The sequence below is a fragment of the Macrobrachium nipponense genome, chromosome 7 (genome assembly GCF_015104395.2).
Source record: "Macrobrachium nipponense isolate FS-2020 chromosome 7, ASM1510439v2, whole genome shotgun sequence".
Lineage (NCBI taxonomy): Eukaryota > Metazoa > Arthropoda > Malacostraca > Decapoda > Palaemonidae > Macrobrachium > Macrobrachium nipponense.
In genome coordinates this window covers 17,037,502-17,058,533 of record NC_061109.1, presented here as the reverse complement: position 1 = coordinate 17,058,533, position 21,032 = coordinate 17,037,502, and the positions used below count along the sequence as shown (strand labels likewise).

The window sequence follows — 21,032 nt, the reverse complement described above, 5'->3', positions numbered from 1 at the left end:
ATTGGTATACTCTTCTCGTCGAAGCTCTGCGGGCTCTAGCGATAGAGCCCGCAGCCTTGCGAGAAAAGCCCCTCGCTCTGACAAATCTTTCGATAGTCGAAAGGCAGTCAGAGCGAGGACTGGGAGGTTGTGATGAAACCTCTCGAAGTGGGGTTGTCTGAGTAGATCTGGTCTGTTTGGAAGAGATCTGGGGAAGTCCACTATCCACTCCAGTACCTCCGTGAACCATTCCTGGGCTGGCCAAAATGGGGCTATTAGTGTCAACTTCGTGCTCTTTGAAGCTACGAACTTCCTGAGCACTTCCCCCAGGATCTTGAACGGGGGAAAGGCGTGGGCGTCCACACCCGACCAATCCAGGAGAGACGCGTCTATTGCGAAGGCTCTCGGATCTTCCACTAGAGAGCAAAAGATCTCTACTCTTTTGGAGAGGAACGTCGCAAACAGGTCTATGTGAGGTCTCCCCCACAGGGACCAAAGACTTCGACACACTTCTTCGTGTAGAGTCCATTCTGTGGGAAGGACCTGATTCCTCCTGCTCAGTCTGTCCGCTCTCACATTCTTTATCCCTTGTACAAATCTTGTGAGGAGAGTTATGCCTCTTTCTTCTGTCCAGGTTAACAGGTGATTTGTTAACTGAAAGAGGGAGAAAGAGTGCGTGCCTCCTTGCTTGCGTATGTAAGCCAGAGCCGTGGTGTTGTCCGAGTTTATCTGTATCACCCCGCCTCTGACTATCTCTTCGAAGAACTTTAAGGCTAGGTGTATGGCCACTAGTTCCTTGCAATTGATGTGCCAGGACACCTGTTCCTTTGTCCAGGTGCCTGACACCTCCCTTGCTCCTAGCGTCGCTCCCCATCCCGACTCCGAAGCGTCGGAATATAACATTTGGTCTGGGTTCTGCAGGGCAAGCGATACGCCTTCGTTCTTTTGAAGAGGAAGGATCCACCACTTTAAGTGATCTTTTATCTCTTGTGGAAGTGGGAAGATGTCCGAGAGTTGTCCCGTCTTCCAACTCCAAACCCACCCCTTTCAGGGAAAAATGAAGAGGGCGAAGGTGAAGCCTCCCCAGAGAGAAGAACTTTTCTAGTGAGGACAGGGTCCCTAAAAGGCTCAGATAATCCCTCGCTGAACTGCTCTTTCTCTCTAAGAAGCTCGAGATTTTCGACAAACCTCGAGTGATTCTTTCTCGCGAAGGAAATACTCGAAAACCCCGAGAATCCATCTGAATCCCCAGATAGACCAAGCTCTGGCTGGGGATCAGCTGCGACTTCTCGAGGTTCACGAGTAATCCCAGCGATTCTATCATGTTTCTTGTTACTGATAAGTCCTCCAAGCACTGAATCTCCGACTTGGCCCTGATCAGCCAGTCGTCCAAGTAGAGGGAGATGTTTATTCCCTCTAGGTGAAGCCATCTTGCCACATTCGCCATCAGGTTGGTGAATACCTGCGGAGCTGTAGACAGACCGAAGCACAGAGCCCTGAATTGAAAAATCTTGTCTCCTATTACAAACCGAAGATATTTCTTTGACAAATGGTGAATGGGAACGTGGAAATACGCATCTTGCAAGTCCAGAGAGACCATCCAATCTCCTGGATGAAGAGCCGACATTACTGAAGCGGCCGTTTCCATACGGAACTTCTTTTTCTGAACAAAGCGATTCAGAGCGCTTACGTCCAGTACTGGTCTCCACCCCCCGCCATGCCTTTGGTACTAGAAAAAGGCGATTGTAAAATCCCGGGGGAGGGTGTGGATCCTGCACAAGTTCGATGGCCTCCTTTTCCCACATTTGTTCCACCATTTGAAGGAGAGTCTTTCTCATTAACGGGTCTCTGTACCTCGCTGACAGTTCCCGAGGCGTAGATGTTAGGGGAGGGCTGTCCTCGAAGGGGATTACGTAACCTTTCTTTAGGACCGAGGACTGACCAAGGGTCGGCTCCCCTTTTTGCCCATACTCCTGCCAAAAGTTCAGGAGTCTGGCGCCACTGGTGCTTGAAGGAGCAACAAGTCATTTGGTTTTCTTGAAAGGTCTAAAGGAAGACCTTCCTCTCTTGTCAGAGCTCTTCTTTCTGGCAGGGGGACGAGCCGCTGCACCTCCACGAAAGGGCTGCTGAGGAGGACGAGAGTCCTTCTTAATCGTCGACACTACAGGGCGTCCTTTCTTGGACGTTTGTACTAGTAGGTCCTGTGTCGCCTTCTCAGTTAGCGAGCGAGATATATCCTTCACTAACTGAGAAGGAAACAGATGATCCGACAGAGGGGCGAACAATAAAGCAGTCCTCTGGCTCGGAGAAACCCCTTTTGATAATAGGGATCCATATACTGATCACTTCTTCAGAAGACCAGCACCAAAAAGGGAAGCCACTTCTCCCGAACCGTCCTGTACTGCCTTGTCCATGCAAGACAGGACGCTATGGAGAATCTCTGGGTTTTTAAGAAACTCCGGATCTTTAGATTTGTTGGCCAGAACTCCGAGTGACCAATCCAGAAAGTTGAACACCTTCTAAAGTGACAAAAAGTCCCTTTAGAAAAGTGGTTCAACTCCGAAGTGCTCCACGTCGATCTGACCGATCCTAAAGAGTGACGTCTAGAGGCCTCCACTAAATTGGAAAAGTCCGCATCTGCCGAGGCAGGAAGAGAAAGACCATAGTCTCTCCTGTCCCATACCAAATACCTCTCTTTCCATGGAGTTTGGAAGGAGGCATGCAGAATACAGTCTTTCCCAACTCTTTCTTCTTGTCCATCCAAGAATCTAAAGAATGGAGGGCCTTCTTCATAGAAATTGCAGGCTTCATTTTCAGAAAGGCCGAAGATTTTGCCGTAGTCGAGCTCGAAAAGAGAGAACGAGGAGAAGGAGGAGCCGCCGGACTAAGAGAGTCTCCAAACTCTTGTAGCAATAATGAGGCTAAGACCTTATAATTCGATAGTCCCTCATTTGCAGGAGGTTCGTCATCAGACAAATCGTCTAAACCTCGATCAGACGAAGGAGAAAGCTCTCGTTTGGAGGGAGAGTCCTTCCAAGACCTCCTACGATCTGAAGGAGAGGAGCTTCTATTTGGAGAAGAGTCATAAATTCCAGGAATGAGTCTCCGACTCCTGCCTCCTGGCTCTTGACTCTTGCCTCCTGACTCTTGCCTCCTGACTCCTGACTCCTGCCTCCTGGCTCCTGACTCCGGACTCCTGCCTCCTGACTCCGGACTCCTGGCTCCTGCCTCCTGACTCTTGCCTCCCGACTCTTGCCTCCCGACTCTTGCCTCCCGACTCTTGCCTCCCGACTCCTGCCTCTTGCCTCCCGACTCCTGCCTCTTGCCTCCCGACTCCTGCCTCTTGACTCCTGACTCCTGCCTCTTGCCTCCTGCCTCCTGCCTGGATGACTCCACACTCCTGGCTCTTGGCTCTTGCCTCCTGGTTGACTCCTCACTCCTGGCTCTTGGCTCCTGCCTCCTGGGTGACTCCTCACTCCTGGCCGGTGCCAGACGTCTGATCGGTTCATCCACGTTCGTACAGGAAGCCTCACCTCGAGTAGGAGCATCGATCCTGGCGGCAGATACCTCCACACGTCTGGAGGATCTTTTGATCGGAAGGGAAGTCTTTTTCCTTCTAGGAGGCTCCTTTGAAAGAACTCCTACAAAAGACGAAATCTGTTCTTGCATAGCCATCATGAACCTCTTCGTAACCTCCTCTTTATCCTCTTCGGGAGGAGGGGAAGGAGGAGGGGAGGAGTCCATAGCCTCCACCTCCTGACTCCTTCTCACTCTGGTTGAAAGAATGGCTCTTCTTGCCTTCTTAACTCCCGAAGGAGACTCCTCAGGGAAGTTTTCTGGGCTCGAATCAATCGTCGGAGCCTTCCAACTCCTCTTGAGTGGTCGAGATCGATCTGAATCCCTCCAATCACGTCTCGGAGATGAAGATCCCGACGACGAAAAACACTCACGCAGGACGCTTTTGCAATAGCGATCCTTGGCAGTCTGGGGTGTCACAGAAACCGCCGAAGGGACACCTGATCGGTGGGGATTCTCCACAACCTCCTTTCGGTTTTCGACATTCCTTCTCCTCTGGGCATGTGAGCTTGGAAGAGGTCTAGACCTAGGAGCGTTGCGGAGCCGACCAGATGCCCCCTCCACTACACTGGGGACACTCATATCACTGTCCACTGAAAAAATCACTAGCCTTACCTTGTATGGCAGCCATTTTGTTTTCCATCAACTTGAAGGCTGCTTTTAGATCCGCAAGTTCTTTCGCTGAATCTACAGGTTCTGCAATAGGAGAAGGGGCTGCAATGGAAGGAGAAGTAGCAATACTTACCCTTGGGGAAGATCCCAAGCTAGGAATTAGTTCAGATCTCGAACTACTTAAACTTCTATAAGAAGCCTTCCTCACTCTTTCTCTCTCTAACTTTTTTAAATAATTAGTTAGATTCTTCCATTCGTTCTCACTCAAATTCTCACATTCCTTGCAAGTATTAGTAAAAGAACATTCATACTCCCTGCAACCCTTGCATACAGTGTGAGGGTCTACCGAAGCTTTCGGCAACCTCACCTTACAGCCTACATTCACACAACGTCTCACAACCATTCCAGAGTCAGACATTTTTTAAAGAAAAATCCAAAATCAAGTCCACAAAACAGTCCACAAAAGCGTATGCCAATCCAACAATCCAGATACGTCACCAAAAGTCGGTCAAGAAGATCAATTGCCGGTGAAAAAAGAAAAACCAATCGAGAGGAACCAACAACAATGTTGATGGCCCGGGCGACAGAAGAATTCTGATTAGAAAACGGGAATGGTTCCTAGTCCTGCCACCCAGGGCAGGGCAGTAGATCACCTGACCTACCGGTAGCGTGTGCCGCGAAATTTGAAATTCTGTCGGAGACGACGGAGTCTATAGCTAAGTACATATCTGGCAGGGAAGTTGAATGTATAAAACAAGGTAATTCATACACTTTCGTATCCTTTTTCAAACCAAACACCATGTCAATCCCCGGGGGAAGCATGCTGGCTCTCCGAAAGGTTATTGAATTGACTAATCAAATCAATCACCACCTCATACAAAGCCAGAAACTCTTGGTCTTCTCTTCCCTCCAGTTCCAACGCACTGTGTTCAGCCACAGGAGACGTTAACTCACTCCTACCCTGACAAACGTCCGGGTGCGTCATGGCCGTCCGACCATAAGGCCGCGGCACCTTTGATCTTTAATGGCCACTGATGGCTCGATCTCGAGTAGTCAGTAGGCTCTGAGAAGGTATCTATTTGCATATGTCATGGCCATCCGACCACGGCACCTATGATCTTTAATGGCCACTGATGGCTCAATCCTGAATAGTCAGTAGGATTTGAGAAGGTATCTATTAGCATGCGTCATGGTCGTCCAACCATACGGCCTCGGCACCTTTGATCCTTTGTGGCCGTTAATGGCTCGATCTTGAAAATATTCTAGCCAGTAGGATTTAAGAAAGTATCTGTTTGCAATCCTATATACAAATATGAGAGCTATTTTATCATATTTTATTACTCTGACAGCTAGAGTCCATGGAAAACTTTTGTAAAAGCATCGGCGTATGTATCAAGTTAAGCCACAGCATTGTAGTCTCTCTTAAGACTCTTTGTAGTCACCACTGGCAACTCGAAACCCAACTTTTTTTCAAGTGCTTGAAGCTCACTCTCTTTTTGCTGTGGTTAAAGCTATTAAAAATAAAGTCTTCTTCATCAGGTTTCTTAAGAAGAGGAATTTAAGGATTCAAATGTGGGGCCTAAAATCCACTTGAGGCCCACATCCAAATTCCAAGCAACTAATGGCGATGTGTCCAGTGTTCAACATATGTAAGTGTTTACATAATAAAAATATGGAATGTTAGTCCATATATATAAAAGTCTAAAACTAAAGAGGTCAACCAGATTGCTTGCAGGAATGTGATCAGACTAGAGACGCTAAAGATGACGTATACAATAAGTATGTAAGCTAAGATAACATGCCGTCACCTGTAGTCATTCAATTGTTTATAAACATTAGTCCAAGCTCCCTGCTTGAGACAACTACCCCGACCTATTATTCAAACGGCCTACGTGATCTGTAGCGTGTCTCATTCGATTGTGTGTTCGTATGAAACTATGTCATCTGATAGTAGTTCATATGTCGAACTACTGTCTGTTCCTTCATAACTTGTAACAGAGATGGTAGACAGGGAGAACAGAGTTAGTGATCGTCATTAGAAGACCTGTACCTCTTTACCTAAGCTTTATCATGTAGAGGAATAGGATTAGCCATCATCATTGGCAGAAGCGATCAAGCTATCGTCATAGAAGACTTGTACGATCATATCTGATCTTCATCATGTAAAACTTCAGAAGAATATACTATTTTATACCTTGTGTTTTCTACAAGAACCTCACCGAACCATGATAATACCGACTTCGTAAGTGATCTACAAAACCCCAGACACTCCATTGAAGATGGAAGTGCAATACCAACCGACTTAGCGTATAGATTATCGCTAGTCTAACATTACCTCATAAGGGCGCCTTATCATACAAGGCACAAGCCCTAATATTGGTGGCCAGCGGACCAGAAGAACTCTACAACGTCCTACGAAGATAAACCAGAATAATAAATCATGTATCATAAGAATCAACGACGACGGAAGCAGCAGATTCTTCAAGCAACATAGTATCATCGTTAGTGACGACTTCAGAAAACAATAAGAACTCTTCAACGACGACGAAAGCACAGATTCTTCAAGCAAACTTAGTATCATTGTTTAGTGTAAAACTTCAAGAAACAAAACCAACGTGTCTTTTTCCTACGACAACGCAAGCTTCGTCTCTCATTAGAATCATTCAAGAAAACATCGTTAGTGAGCTTTCCGGCACTCCAAGAAACAAACCGAACGCGTCTGCAGCATCGGATCTTTAAGGGCTCGATCATCGAACAACGCGCACGGGGGAACTGAAAGTCCCAAACCAGGTCGTCCGCTAAATAGAGAAGGAGGACCAAGCTGTGTGTCGTTATCGGAACACAGTGACTTCCCACAAAAGCAAGCTAAGTACAATTTTTTTATTCATTTGGAGTAACTTTGAGTGTTTCCTTTGCAGGTCGAATTTCGTTATTCCTGTGGCTGAAGTTACGAGACATTCTTAATCTTACTTTTTTGTACAGAAATTATCTATATCATTGAGATTTCGCTACTGCGAGTTTTTATCTTTGAGTGTCTGTTTCCAGAAGTTCTACTGAAATATCATAATCATATACTATGTTAATTTTATCATTTTGGGTGATTATTAATCCTTACGTAACAAATCATATTAAACAGTGAATATGCGTTTACGCAGTGGACGTCTGTATTTATACAGATGCATGATAGGGTCGTTAAGCACCGTAGTGATTAGAAAACACACAAAAAACAAGTGGAACACCCGTACAAATCTATATAAATTAGAGGTAACACTATTTCGGGTCATGACAATAAATGCTCCTTTGCAAGTCCCGATCGCAGTTTTAGCCTTGAGTTTTTTGAGTTATATAAAATATCGAACCTCAATGACTCAACTTAACTTTAAAAATACGGCTGGATTGCAAGGAATAACATGTCTGTAAAAAAACTTTCATCAGGCTAAATGCGCTGACCAGGATCCCTCACTATTTCAAATTTTAGCAAAGAATGAAGTACAAACAGTTAAAATTATATGCAGTAGTGATAACTTGTCTTATTGGTAATCGCTCAGTTCCTAATAGTTCGGCATTCATTGCTGTATACGTAACCAGCAAACAAATAATGCTAAAAACACACAATACGTTGCCGATGGTAATAAAGAGAAGGATCTTAATTATTACAAAAAGAAATAGAAACAGTAGCCCGTTCAGAATCATACAAGCAAACTCGGTGACTGTGTCACCTAGTCAAGCGGTCAAGGTTAGTCAAAAAACTGCCGAAGTGTTCAAAACATAGCAAATTCCACACAATAAGCGACTCTAGCAGAGTGGGGAAAAGCGATGTTGGTTCATACCAATATCTTTTTTTAATTAAAAAGGATTTTTCCTCTATGAAACACACGACCGTAATAAGTAATCAGAGCAGGTTTTCGTTTAATTTTAATACATTAAGTATAATAAATACTGGTGATTAAGCCCAACTGTACGCGCCGTAAAAATTAGAATATCTTGTTTTATTTCTTTAGTACACGCAATATCTTGTATTTACGGACTCACCGTCTGTTGTTCGAACTTCCCTAATGAGAAGTCCGGATAAGCGAGCACTTACAGATACCTCTATAGTTATAAAAAACATTGATCTGTATCTAGTGTAATTGTAAGATTCATCTAGGGGTATACAAAATATTATCTTACATCCTGCAAAATAAGGCGTGTTTATCAAAGGAAAATCCTATAAACCTTCAAACATATTAAAATCCGTTGAACAAAATGAGACAGTTAATCAAATAATAACTTATATAAAGGAACTATACATTTGTCTCATAAATCGTAACATTGTTCAAATGACCCAACAGAATTCTCCCACAACCGCAGTCGTACTTTGCACGCAAAAATCTCGAGAAGCATGCACCCTCGAATGTCTTAGTGCGGGGTTGTAAAAAGACTTTGCTGGGAAATGAAATTTTTAATCCTTCCCGACACTCTGAAATACAGTAATACCTTGGGTTACGAATTTAATCCGTTCCAGAACCTGCTTCGTAACCTAAAAAATTCGTACCTAAATGGATTTTCCCATAAGAATGTTATAAAAAGCAAATAATGCGTTCCACCCGACCATGAATGACCATTTCAATTCATATTTTTCCATTTATTTTTGTTCACTAAGGTTGAAAATTCGTGTAGGAATTACATAAAATTATAAAATTGAAGAATGAAATTAAATATAAACACTAGATTTAATATGCATGCACAGTAAAACCTGAACGTTTACCTTTGGCGAGTGGTGGCTGCTGGCTTGACGGAGACGGGAGGAGGGGAAGGGTGAGGAGGAGAGGGTTAGGGCGGGGGGTTGGGGGGGAAATCTCCCTCCGTGACACTTCTGGAAGACTTTCTGGTTCTTTCTCTAGAGAGCACCGTTCACTACAATCACTAATTTTACGCTTACGCGACACTGTGTCGTCTTTCACAATTTTGAAAAAATATTTTTCTATGGAGGCTTGCTTTTGCCTGTTCTTTAAAATTTTATAGAAATGACCCACCATTATCGATAAACAAATTTGTTGCACGCCCTGACGCAGCCTTATTCGGGTGATTTTTCTCGATAAAACTTTTAACAATTTCCCAGTGTTTCAAAAAATCCTTGATCTCGCTCGAAGGAAGCGACTGTGCAGCGTCTTCCCCCTCCTCCTCAGATGAGATCTCCTCCGTTACCTGTCTCTGTTGCTCCTTGTGTAGCTCCAACAGCTCGTCGGGTCGTCAGCTGCTGCCCATGCTCATTCAGGAGGTCCTCGATGTCGTCCGTGTCAACCTCCAGCCCTAAGGACATGCCCAAGGATACAATCTCGTCTTCAACTGCCCCCTTCTCGACGGTTTCGAACCCCTCAAAATCTCGTTCAGCAACGCAGTCGGGCCACAGTTTCTTCCATGCAGAATTGAGGTTCTCCTGGTGATTCCCTGCCAGGCTTTGTCAATCAGATTGGAGGCAGTTGTAAACAGAGTAGTGATCCTTCCAAAACTCTCTGAGGGTAAGGTTGGTGCCTTCCGTCATCTCAAAGCAGCGCTGGAACATAGCCTTCGTATACAATTTCTTGAAATTGGCGATAACTTGCTGGTCCATGGGCTGGAGTATTGGAGTGGTGTTGGCGGGCAAGAACTTGACTTTAATGAACTTGAATTCGTCCAGTAAGTCCTCTTCAACGGATGGAGGATGGGCAGGAGCATTGTCCATCACAAGTAAGGCTTTGAGTGGGAGGTCCTTCTCCCGGAGATACTTCTTCACCTCGGGACCAAAAACCTCGTTCATCCACTCGACGAACAAGATCCTTGTCACCCAAGCCTTTGTATTAGATCGCCACATAACATGCAACAGCCTTCTTCTGCACGTTGTTTTTCTTAAGGTGGCGCCGTATTGGATTTTCCGAGTGATACACGAGGAGAGCTTAACCTTTGCAATCCCCGCTTGCATTAGCACAAAACAGTAGGGTTAGACGGTCTTTCATGGGCTTGTGACCGGGAAGTGCCTTCTCTTATGCCGTAATGAACGTCCTCCTGGCATCTTCTTCCAGAATAACCCTGTCTCGTCGCAATTGAAGACTTGTTGGGGGAGGTATTTCTCGGAATCCACGAGCCTTTTAAACTCTTTTACGTAAGCCTCTGCTGCCTTCGTATCTGAGCTTGCAGCCTCACCATGGCGAACAACACTGTGGATGCCAGTCCTTCTCTTAAAATTCTCGAACCAGCCACGGCTCGCCTTAAAACTGTCTTTTTCACTGTCTGCTGATGTGCCTGGCTCATTTTTACTCAAATCTTCGTAGATCTTACGAGCCTTTTCGCAAATGATGCTCTCACTTATGATCTCCTGCCCAGCTGCTTCTCGTTTATCCAACCATGAGCAAATTTTCTACATCATCGAGAATATAAGGCCGTTGTTTCGTCAATACTGTGACACCTTTTGATGCTTTACTGGCTTTAATTCTTCTTTTTTCTTCAAAATAGTGCAGATCGTTGATTGCGACCGCTTGAAGAATGCTGCAATGTCTTTCACGCGCTCGCCTTTATCATGCATTTGGATAATTTCCTTCTTCATTTCGACTGTAATCATCTCCTTCTTTCTTATGCTTTCCTTCTTGCTGCTTGCCTTCGTCATCTTGGGAGCCATTGTCTTTAGTATTTGGGTAATAGTAATATAAGCACTATCACGGAAACACAACACGTGCGCAAAATCAACTAAACAAATTTGAGAGCGTATCACGGACAGATGCGTTCAATCTTAACACCAGCGAGATAGTGAAAGAGTTATGGTTTAAACGGGTCAAGGGATGCGTGGGAGGAAGTCACGTGACCTCGTTAAGTTTTGGCCGAAAAAAATGCGTTCGCCAGCGAGATAGTGAAAGAGTTATGGTTTAAAACGGGTCCAGGGGTATGCGTGGGAGGAAGTCACGTGACCCTCGTTAAGTTTTGGCCGAAAAAATGCGTTCGTAGATCCCACGCTCATCCGATGTCCGATGTAAACAAAGCAGGCGGCCTCAAATGATAGAAATTCGCGCATCGTTATTCCAAGTGAAATTCGTATTCCAGAATGAGCGTCACTTCGTAAGTTAAAAAAATTCGTATACTAATCGGTTCGTAACCCAAAGTATTACTGTATAACGATTTCCGCGAACAAAGCCCTAAAAGTATACATATCGTGGATACGGAAGTTATAAATATCGCATTTTTTATTGTTGCTAGTTTTTAATCACGCCCAACAGTCGTGGATGAATCTCTCTGATAATCTATCTAAAGTAATATCCGTAAAGTCATTCAAGCAGAGGTGATTCAGCAGAATTTTTTTATCTTCTACCTGAATACCAGGAAGTTTCTCCACTAGCGAGTGATCTCTGGAGAAAAACGGATGTCATTGAAAACAAAATACGGTCTAAGGACAAACATAAAGCTATATACGTACCTTCGTGTAGAACCCCAATGAAATTTTCAAAATAGAAATAAATGACGACGTTGAAAAATGTTAGTAATAGGAGTCATTAGGAAATCAAATAGCCCATATTAATTTTTTCTCTCAAACGTCATGTCATAAAGGATCGGACTTGGCGTATCTGCGTAGATTTCTGTCGCTTAAACAAGGAAACGACTTCCGATAGTTTCCAGTGCGTGTACCGACGACATCTTATCTCTGTTAGGTTAGAATAAATTTTTTTTTCACCAACTTGGACTTACTTAAATGCTTTTACCAGATACCATTACCTAAGTGATTGTACCTCATACACCGTTTTCAGCACACCCAGGGGACATTATCAATTTTTACGTATGCCTCCGGCTTACGTTGCGCCCCAATTACAATATAGTGTTTGGAGACTTTTTTTAGGGGATAACCTACATGCCTATATGGATGATCTTGTAATCCTTTCTAATACCTTAGAAGTACATTCACATAAACTAGAGCTAGTGCTACAGAGACAAAGACAAATAATCTCAGAGTAAAATATCTAAATGTGAGTTTTTAAAAACGAACATGTTTATCTAGGTTTTATGTGTCTAGTCAAGGTCTTAAAAGTAGTCCATGGTAAGGTGTCGGCTATTCATAACTTTCCGGTACTTATTAACGTAAAAGGGGGATACAGCACTTTTGCGCTGTAGTGGGTATTACAATAGTATGTAAATATGTAACTCTTCAATGATGACAGCTCCTTTAACAGATCTTACGAAGAAGAGCGTAGATTTATTATGGTCTGAAAAGCATCAACAGGCGTTCGATATCTTAAAGCGGAAAATGCAGCTTACCTAAGCTTTATCATGTAGAGGAATAGGATTAGCCATCATCATATTATGGTCTGAAAGCATCAACAGGCGTTCGATATCTTAAAGCGGAAAATGCAGCTTACCTAAGGCTTTATTAGAAATTTAGTTACATAGTGGGTTTTTTCGTTTTTTTTTCGTTGCATCTCCTACCTATTAATAATGTTTAAAAATTAACCTCAGAGGATGCGCACGAGAAAATTGAATATGAAACTTTTGTTAGGGCACATAGAATCATGATTAATCTTCTCTTTGACCTCTTATGTTGCCTGGCAATCTTACAAATAGCTCCATTTTCCACTCTTTGTCTAGTAACTTACTACCAGTAATATCGAATTTTCTTTGAGATTCGTAATGATATCTATTTATTTGTTATAATTATGGATATTTTTACAGTCATCATAGACCTGGATGGTTCACTCATTGTTAATGCCATGGATAAAAAGTTTGTACAGCGGACTCTTTTGAATTCCAAAATATCAGCGAATTCATGTGGGTTAAGTCTGGTCTAAATGGCTCTCTCCCCTCCCCTGTATTTGGATGTCGTTTGAATTTACTTTGCCCTTGTGACAAGTATAATTTCACTTGCAGGATGATTAATGGAACCTGGTTACAGTATCCTGCAGTATGAGAGTTTCACATCGCAACTTCAAAAAAATCGTTCGTCGCAGCGGACGACTACAGTCAAGTAACAACCGCCTACAATGTGAAAGGAATTTCATGGACTTCTTCGACCGACACCGTATCTCGTCGTTAATCTCGTTTTAATGCGGATGCTCCGGCGGCTGTCGGAATCGACTACGAATGGGACATACTTCCGACAATTACGACCCGAAGGATATTCAACTCTACTTTGCTGGCGAAGGACTCGTGCTGGGATGATCTATTCATCGCGAACGTAATCGTGTAGCTTAGGATGCAGAGAATAAGTATGAGCGCAAAATGGAACGTTGGACCCGCCAGGCAAATTTTCCCCTTGTTTTAACCATTGAAAAAGGCCGTTTCAATTGGCTATAGGTGGTTGTCTGGAACTGTGTAATGGACGAAAAGTTGTTCGAAAGCTAGTTAAAAGTGAAGTAGTATAACCTCGGTCATGTATCCTATATATATAAAGTATCATGTATCCTATATATAATTGATCATAAATAACAGAGTCGAAATATATCTTTGCGTGTACGCAATAGGAATCTCTTATATAAATGATCATAAATAACAGAATCTAAATATATTTTGGCGTGTACGCAGTAGGAATCTATTTAAAGTGCACATATATCATAATTATATGAATCCATACATATGTATAACAAATCAGGTAGCCTATAATCAATCTGATACCTTTTTATCATACCAATATCTGCAGTTATATATGAGTTAGTATATTGATTAATGAATCAGATATATAACATTTAGCATAAAAATCAACGAATCATTCAGCATAAACATTAATAATTTTATCAATTCATATATGAAATTTTTTATCAGTTAAAATATGATTTTTATCATGTTAATCTTCATTCTATGCAATTATCAGAGTACATTAGTATTTTCTGTAGCATAAGTATCTTAAAGAGATGAAGTGAAAAACTGTATCATTTATATATCATGTGATCAACTATTATTTACCAATATCATTGTTTTATATTTTATACTTGAATCAATTCATGTACACCATGAATTTTTATTTACTTATATATATATATATATTCACATAGTGTCTGTATCACACTCCTATAAGTCAAATGCAGTCAAGTTTTGAGTAATATTCAGTAGTTGGTTTTGGTAGCTGACCGAGCTAATGTAAGTGTTTACATAATAAAAATATGGAATGTTAGTCCATATATATAAAAGTCTAAAACTAAAGAGGTCAACCAGATTGCTTGCAGGAATGTGATCAGACTAGAGACGCTAAAGATGACGTATACAATAAGTATGTAAGCTAAGATAACATGCCGTCACCTGTAGTCATTCAATTGTTTATAAACATTAGTCCAAGCTCCCTGCTTGAGACAACTACCCGACCTATTATTCAAACGGCCTACGTGATCTGTAGCGTGTCTCATTCGATTGTGTGTTCGTATGAAAACTATGTCATCTGATAGTATGTTCATATGTTCGAACTACTGTCTGTTCCTTCCATAACTTGTAACAGAGATGGTAGACAGGGAGAACAGAGTTAGTGATCGTCATTAGAAGACCTGTACCTCTTTACCTAAGCTTTATCATGTAGAGGAATAGGATTAGCCATCATCATTGGCAGAAGCGATCAAGCTATCGTCATAGAAGACTTGTACGATCATATCTGATCTTCATCATGTAAAACTTCTGAAGAATATACTATTTTATACCTTGTGTTTTCTACAAGAACCTCACCGAACCATGATAATACCGACTTCGTAAGTGATCTACAAAACCCCAGACACTCCATTGAAGATGGAAGTGCAATACCAACCGACTTAGCGTATATGATTATCGCTAGTCTAACATTACCTCATAGGGTGGGCGCCTTATCATACAAGGCACCAAGCCCTAATACATAGCCCTGTCACCTTTAATAGTACAGGTTGCTAAATCATGCAATGACTTCAAAAATGGGAATAAATCTGCAAATTTGGGTTACAGTGGTTTTAGAAGCCAAAATGCAGTGTTCCTGACACCAGTCTCTAAAAACTGCCCACTTTGCCTGATAGACTGCAGCTGAAGATCGGTGCCTACATCCTGCAACTGCCTCTGCAGCTTTTCTTGAAAAGCCTTTTGCTCTGAAAAGCTCCTGCACAGTTTGAAGTCTGCCAGAACGAGGCTGAACAAACTTTGGTGATAGCTGTCAAGGTGAGGCTGTCTGAGAAGCCTTCTCTTCTGAGGTACTAGTCTCAAACAATCTACCAGTAGTCTTAGAAGGTCCGGGAACCATTCCTTCTGTGGTCAAAAGGGGTTACTAGCATCATTGACATGCTGGAGTGGGTGACAAACTTAAACACTTCCCTCACCATGCTGAGCTGTGGCAAAGCATACATGTCTAGGTCTGACCAAACCAGGGGATCGGAAGCTGGAGAGCAGAAAAAGGGAAGGCGATGATTCCTTGACATTGCAAACAGGTCTACTGACAGCTTTCCCCACCATTTCCACAGGTCAATGCACACCTGTGGATTCAGTGCCCACCCCGTTAGTAAAACCTGTTTGCCCTGACTTAACTCATCCACAAGGACATTCTATTTGCCCTGAATAAACCAGGTCACAATGTTGGTCCGATTGTCTTGTGCCCAGAGAAAATCTTTGGTCGCTTCATAAAGTGAGAAAGAATGAGACCCCCTTGATTCTTTATGCAGACTAGAGCGGTCATGCTGTCTGAATGGGCCACTAATGTTCTGTTGTACGTCTGCTACAAAAACCTGAAGAGCTAAGGTAACTGGTCTCAGCTCCTTCAAATTTATGTGTAACTCTTTTTCATCTGACAACCACGTTCCGGATACTTCTCAGTTATTTAGAAGACCTCCAAACTTTGATTTGATGCCTCTGAATACAATGTTAGGTCTGAGTTCAGAGGGAGTATGTAGTGACTATCCCACTAAAACTCTTCAAAAAATCTTTCTTCTAAAAGCCACACAAAAATCTGGAAACACCTTTCTGCACCAACTGACTCTTCGGTAAAACTGAAACACTAAGGTGTGCAACCTTCCCAAAGGTATGAACCTCTTGATGGATGACAGGGTTCCTAGGAGGCCCATCCATTCCTTTTCCCAGCAGCCTGAAAATTCTGTGAATCTATCATCATCCCAAAATGGACGATCGATTGTATCAGGACTAACTGAGACTTGTTGAAATTTATCAGATGGCTAAATTCCTCAGTGGGAAGGAGAGTTTTCTGTGTTCTCCATACACCTTGATCTTGACGGGGAGTGTAGGAGCCAGTTGTCCGAGTAAAGACCGATGTTGATGCCCATGAGGTGAAGCCATTTCACTAGAGGGGCAAGAACCTGGGTAAACACTTGAGGGGCCATTGAAAGGCCAGAACACAGAGGCCAGAACTGGTAGACTCTGTCCCGGAAAATAAATCTCTTGATACTTCCTGGAGTCCTGGTTTATCCAATGTATCATTGTGAATAAAGAGATTTTGAGTCCTAGCGATGAATTCCAGGACAAATTCGAAGGCTATGGACCCCCAACCCCTAGTGTGTTTTACATCATAATCTAGGCCATGAAGGTCTCCATCTCTCTTCAAGGAAGCCAGAGCCATGATGAAAACTGTTTTCAAAGTCATAACTTCCGAAGAGGAAAAGAACGTCTTGAAGGTCTCGAAGCAATTGGATTTCAAACCTGCGGGATCACCACCTTCGACTTCTTAATCGGAACCTTGTTATCCTTACAATGAACTCAAACAGTATGGGGAAGCGTAAAACGAGCATATGAATGTGAGTGAGAGGATCATCTTCACGTACATGAAGAGGAGACTCACGTCTATGTGGGGAAGGAGACGTCACAGCTCTCAGGCTCCCAGAAGGCAAAGCGACAAAGTCCTTAATCCTCCACCGTTTGACTCGAGAACAAGGAGGGGTGGAGACGATGAAGAACGATGAAGACAAAGATAGTGATCTATGAAGTTTCCTCTTAGAGGTACCATGCAAGGTACCTCTCTCAAAAATCAGAGTCCAGTTTGTCTATCATAGCCTGCATGAACACCTCCAATTGACTGGCCACAGTCTGGGATGACATCATGGAGGAAGCTGGATGTGATGTCATGGTAACAGGTGGAAAGTGTGATGTCACTGGAACTGACGTCATGGACAGAGACAATGCTGGGAGTGACGTCACTGCGTGTCAGAGTGTTAGCCCAAGTCGAACACGATGCCCAAAGTAGTGGAGGCTGGGAGGAGGGGGGACTGCTAGGGGAACTGTAGCTGGAAGGCATGTAGACATGAAATGGGACAACAGGCCTTCCAAGAAGGAGACCCCTCATATGCCTAAGGAGTCCCATACAGACACCATCTTGTGTGAATCAAGTCTCTGAAACATGGTAACAAGATGGTTGCCCCATCCCTCCCTGAAGGGACTTTTCCCCCTAAGAGAGGGGGCAGCGTTAAATGAAATATAACCCTGTGCAACTCCTATTACTTCCAAAGATGAATCAATGGAAGAAAAGGAAGGAGACAAGGCATCAATGGATGAGGATCCAAAGGACAAAGTCTGGAAGAGGGGGAAGCAGAAGGGAGAATCCTTCTCAAGATGGACGCGTAGACATCCTACAATGCTCCCTATTCTTGTAGAAGCTCTTCCATTCTATAATACGCCAGGAATGACACTCCAGGCATGGATTGGTTACATTGCAAAAATTAGAACGACACCTACTGCAAGCTGTAAGGGGGTCAGCCAAGGTGGAAGCTAGATGCATGGGAACCTCGGAAGGCCAGGACATATGTGTTGACCTGCCCGTGACTTCTTAGAACCAATGGAGAAATCCATAATATCCCACAAAGCACACACACACACAACTAAAAACACCAAAAAGCAGGGAGGAATCACAGGGTAAAAAAAGGCTTGGGAGACCTTACCTTACAGACCTAACAGCTCGTTCAGGTTGCCCCAGGTCCCTCAGTGTGAGGAGAGCAAAAGCAAATATCTGCTTTTTTGGCAGATGAAGAAAGACTAAATGCATCAAGGGGTTCAAGCGTGGTCAGTACTAGCTCTTCTATGCCTTAGATGCCAGATGCCACAGATTCCTTGCATATACAATCTTTGGTTGTTTTTTAACTTGTCACCACTGGTGCCAGAAGATTTATCCTACCACCTGGTGCTAGAAGATTATCCTAATGTTAAGACCGAAGGTTTGTTTCGTATATGAACAAACATGAATTGTAATATATTCGTACATGAACAAACATGAATTGTAATATATCTTCAAAATACCCATCTAGAAAATGCTTACCAGTGCATTTCCAATTTATCCACTTCCGAAAGAGCTCGCTTCTTGGGGGCACGTATTGGTCCTGTATGATGTATCCTGTACACCAAATACACCAAATACTCCTCTGCATCTTCCACATCATATGGACCTCCAGACATCCAAGGAACAAAATCTGGATTGTAGCTTTGAAACATGAAGTATGCTTGTATGTGACTCATGAGCGCTTGTGCAAAAGTTCGAACAGAGTACTTCCCACCAGATCCATTTCTGGGGATGGACGATCTAGATATTCGTGCCACTGCTACCATTCCAGAGTAATTTTTGCGCTTCATTATTCGCCACTTATCTTCCATCAACTTCAAGTTCCGGCTTTCTGGAGAACTTACATTTTCTGCTTCTTTGATTTTACTTGAGACAGGAGATGTTACGGTTGATGGCCCAACTTTTGACGACAAGACCGAGAACTCTTCCACATGATGGCCAAGGGTCCGTAATTGTGTTACAATAGAGTTGCATTTTGTGGTCAATCTAATGATTGCTTCATCAAAATCAAAAGCATGGTCCACATCAACCAGTAAGACAGGATCATAGCTAAAGCCCCTCTTCTCCGGTTCCAGACACAAAGCTTCAAAAACTCTTCTATCACTTGACTTGTAAATCATGTTGAAAATCAATCTGTGCTCTATCTTCAACCAAACAAACCTACAACCTATAAGATATCAATATCCTACCTAAACATAAAAGAATACTCAGAATAACAACTCATATAGGCTACCTAACTATCTAATCACTTGATCTAAAAACTGCAAAACTTTACATACAGTAGTACCTATCCTTATAAATCCTACATCCCTATTCAACAACCACCTTTCTCTAAATAATAATAAAATACCCAGCCAGCCAAATTTTAATATACTGTACCTACTATTAAAATAACATTCCAGTAACACTATAATACCTATTAAAAAACTAATAAAAAACCTAAATAAACTAAGGGCTCAAACTAACATCACACAAATCATGTATTCCATACACTAATCACACATCTAACATCTCCCAAATTAATAAAAAAAAAAAAATATTAAAAAAAATAAAATACCTACTATTTTTAACGCTTACATACAACACACAGCTGCACACCCTTGCAAAGCAGAAACAAACATACCACTATCTTTAACTTAGAGAAAAAACTAAAATTATAAAGCAAGTTTACAGATAGAGCATCAGATATAAGAAATCAACTAGTTGTTGAAGCAGTACAATCCTGGAATCTGAAAAAAAAAAAATCTAATTAGTAACTACATCTTAGCAGGCGCTGCATCTAAATTCTACAGACTAAATCAATAGGGAAATTTGTTTCAAAGACTTAACAGCAATTTACTTAACCAGACATGTACAAGAGTGAAAGATTAATAGGCTTCCTTCTACTTCCACTGAGTTTCACACATTGTAACCAATGGGGATTTGAGTTGGAAACTTTGACATACGGGAATCTCACAAATTTTCAAAGTATATGTGATCTGCATTTTTCCCGGTCATGGAAACTCGAGTCTTTTACTTGGTGCATTCATCAGCACAAACTGAAAAGTTATTCTTTTACTTGGTGCATTCATCAGCACAAACTGTAAAGTTGTTAAATATGTTATTGTTATTATACAATTAAGTTTGTTCATACTTACCTGGCAGATATATATATAGCTGTATTTTCTGAAGTCCGACAGAATTTCAAAACTCGCGGCACACGCAGTGGGCGGCCAGGTGGTAGTACCATTCATTCGCGCTGGGAGGCGGATATCAGGAACCATTCCCATTTTCTATTCTATTTTATTCATGCCCCTGTCTCCTGAGGGGAGGAGGGCGGGCAATTTAATTATATATATCTGCCAGGTAAGTATGAACAAACTTAATTGTATAATAACAATAACATTTTGTTCATGCCACTTACCTGACAGATATATATATAGCTGAATCCCACCTTCGGATGGTGGGAAGAGACAGAATAGGATTTTTTAGGAAACTTAAATTAAGTAGATGATATACATCTTGGTTCCTCACCTGTTTGCAAAGTAGACTATGTGATTACTGTCACTTAAGGCTCTCTTTCTTAAATCAGAGTTGCCAGCCAGGTGGAGACCTGTAGTGCTGGTGCGCTCTGGATGGATCTGTCAACGGTGTACGAGACCTCAACGTGACAAGACCATCGAGGCCATACATATGAGGGCAACGAAGCAACTGACCACCACCTGACCAACTATTCACAAAAACCCCTTAAAACTAACTAAAGGATGGGAGATCTTCACATAAGACTCACCACAACCTAAAAACACAACAACAAAACTAACCTAATCCTAACTAAGGGATAGGGAAAGAGCTACTTCCGGACCCCAGGACTGTGTCCGCAGAAACGTATGGCCCCAGTGAATTACAATCGTCATAAATCGTTCTCACATCCCTTAGGTAATGTGAGGCGAAGACGGAGTTACTCCTCCAAAAGGTGCAATCAAGAATGTCCTTGATTGACATGTTCTTTTGGAAGGCAAGAGAGGTAGCGACAGCTCGAACTTCGTGCGCTTTCACTCGTAAGAGGCTCAAATCAGTCTTCTGGAAAGATGAATGAGCCTCCTTAATGACGTCCCTTAGAAAGAAAGCAACAGCATTCTTCGATAAAGGTAACTCTGGTCTCTTCACAGAGCACCAG

At 42.5% G+C, this 21,032-nt stretch overlaps 1 protein-coding gene across 1 annotated transcript in view; it reads right to left on the bottom strand.

Annotated features, from left to right (window-relative positions):
* Nucleotides 1-21,032, bottom strand: part of LOC135217359 (uncharacterized) — a 75,168-nt gene that overhangs the window by 27,539 nt on the left and 26,597 nt on the right. The window contains exon 2 of the mRNA XM_064253199.1: nt 18,356-19,605. Within this exon, the coding sequence (XP_064109269.1) occupies nt 18,356-18,996 (641 nt within the window). The 5' untranslated portion in view covers nt 18,997-19,605. The remainder of the gene's footprint in view (nt 1-18,355; nt 19,606-21,032) is intronic.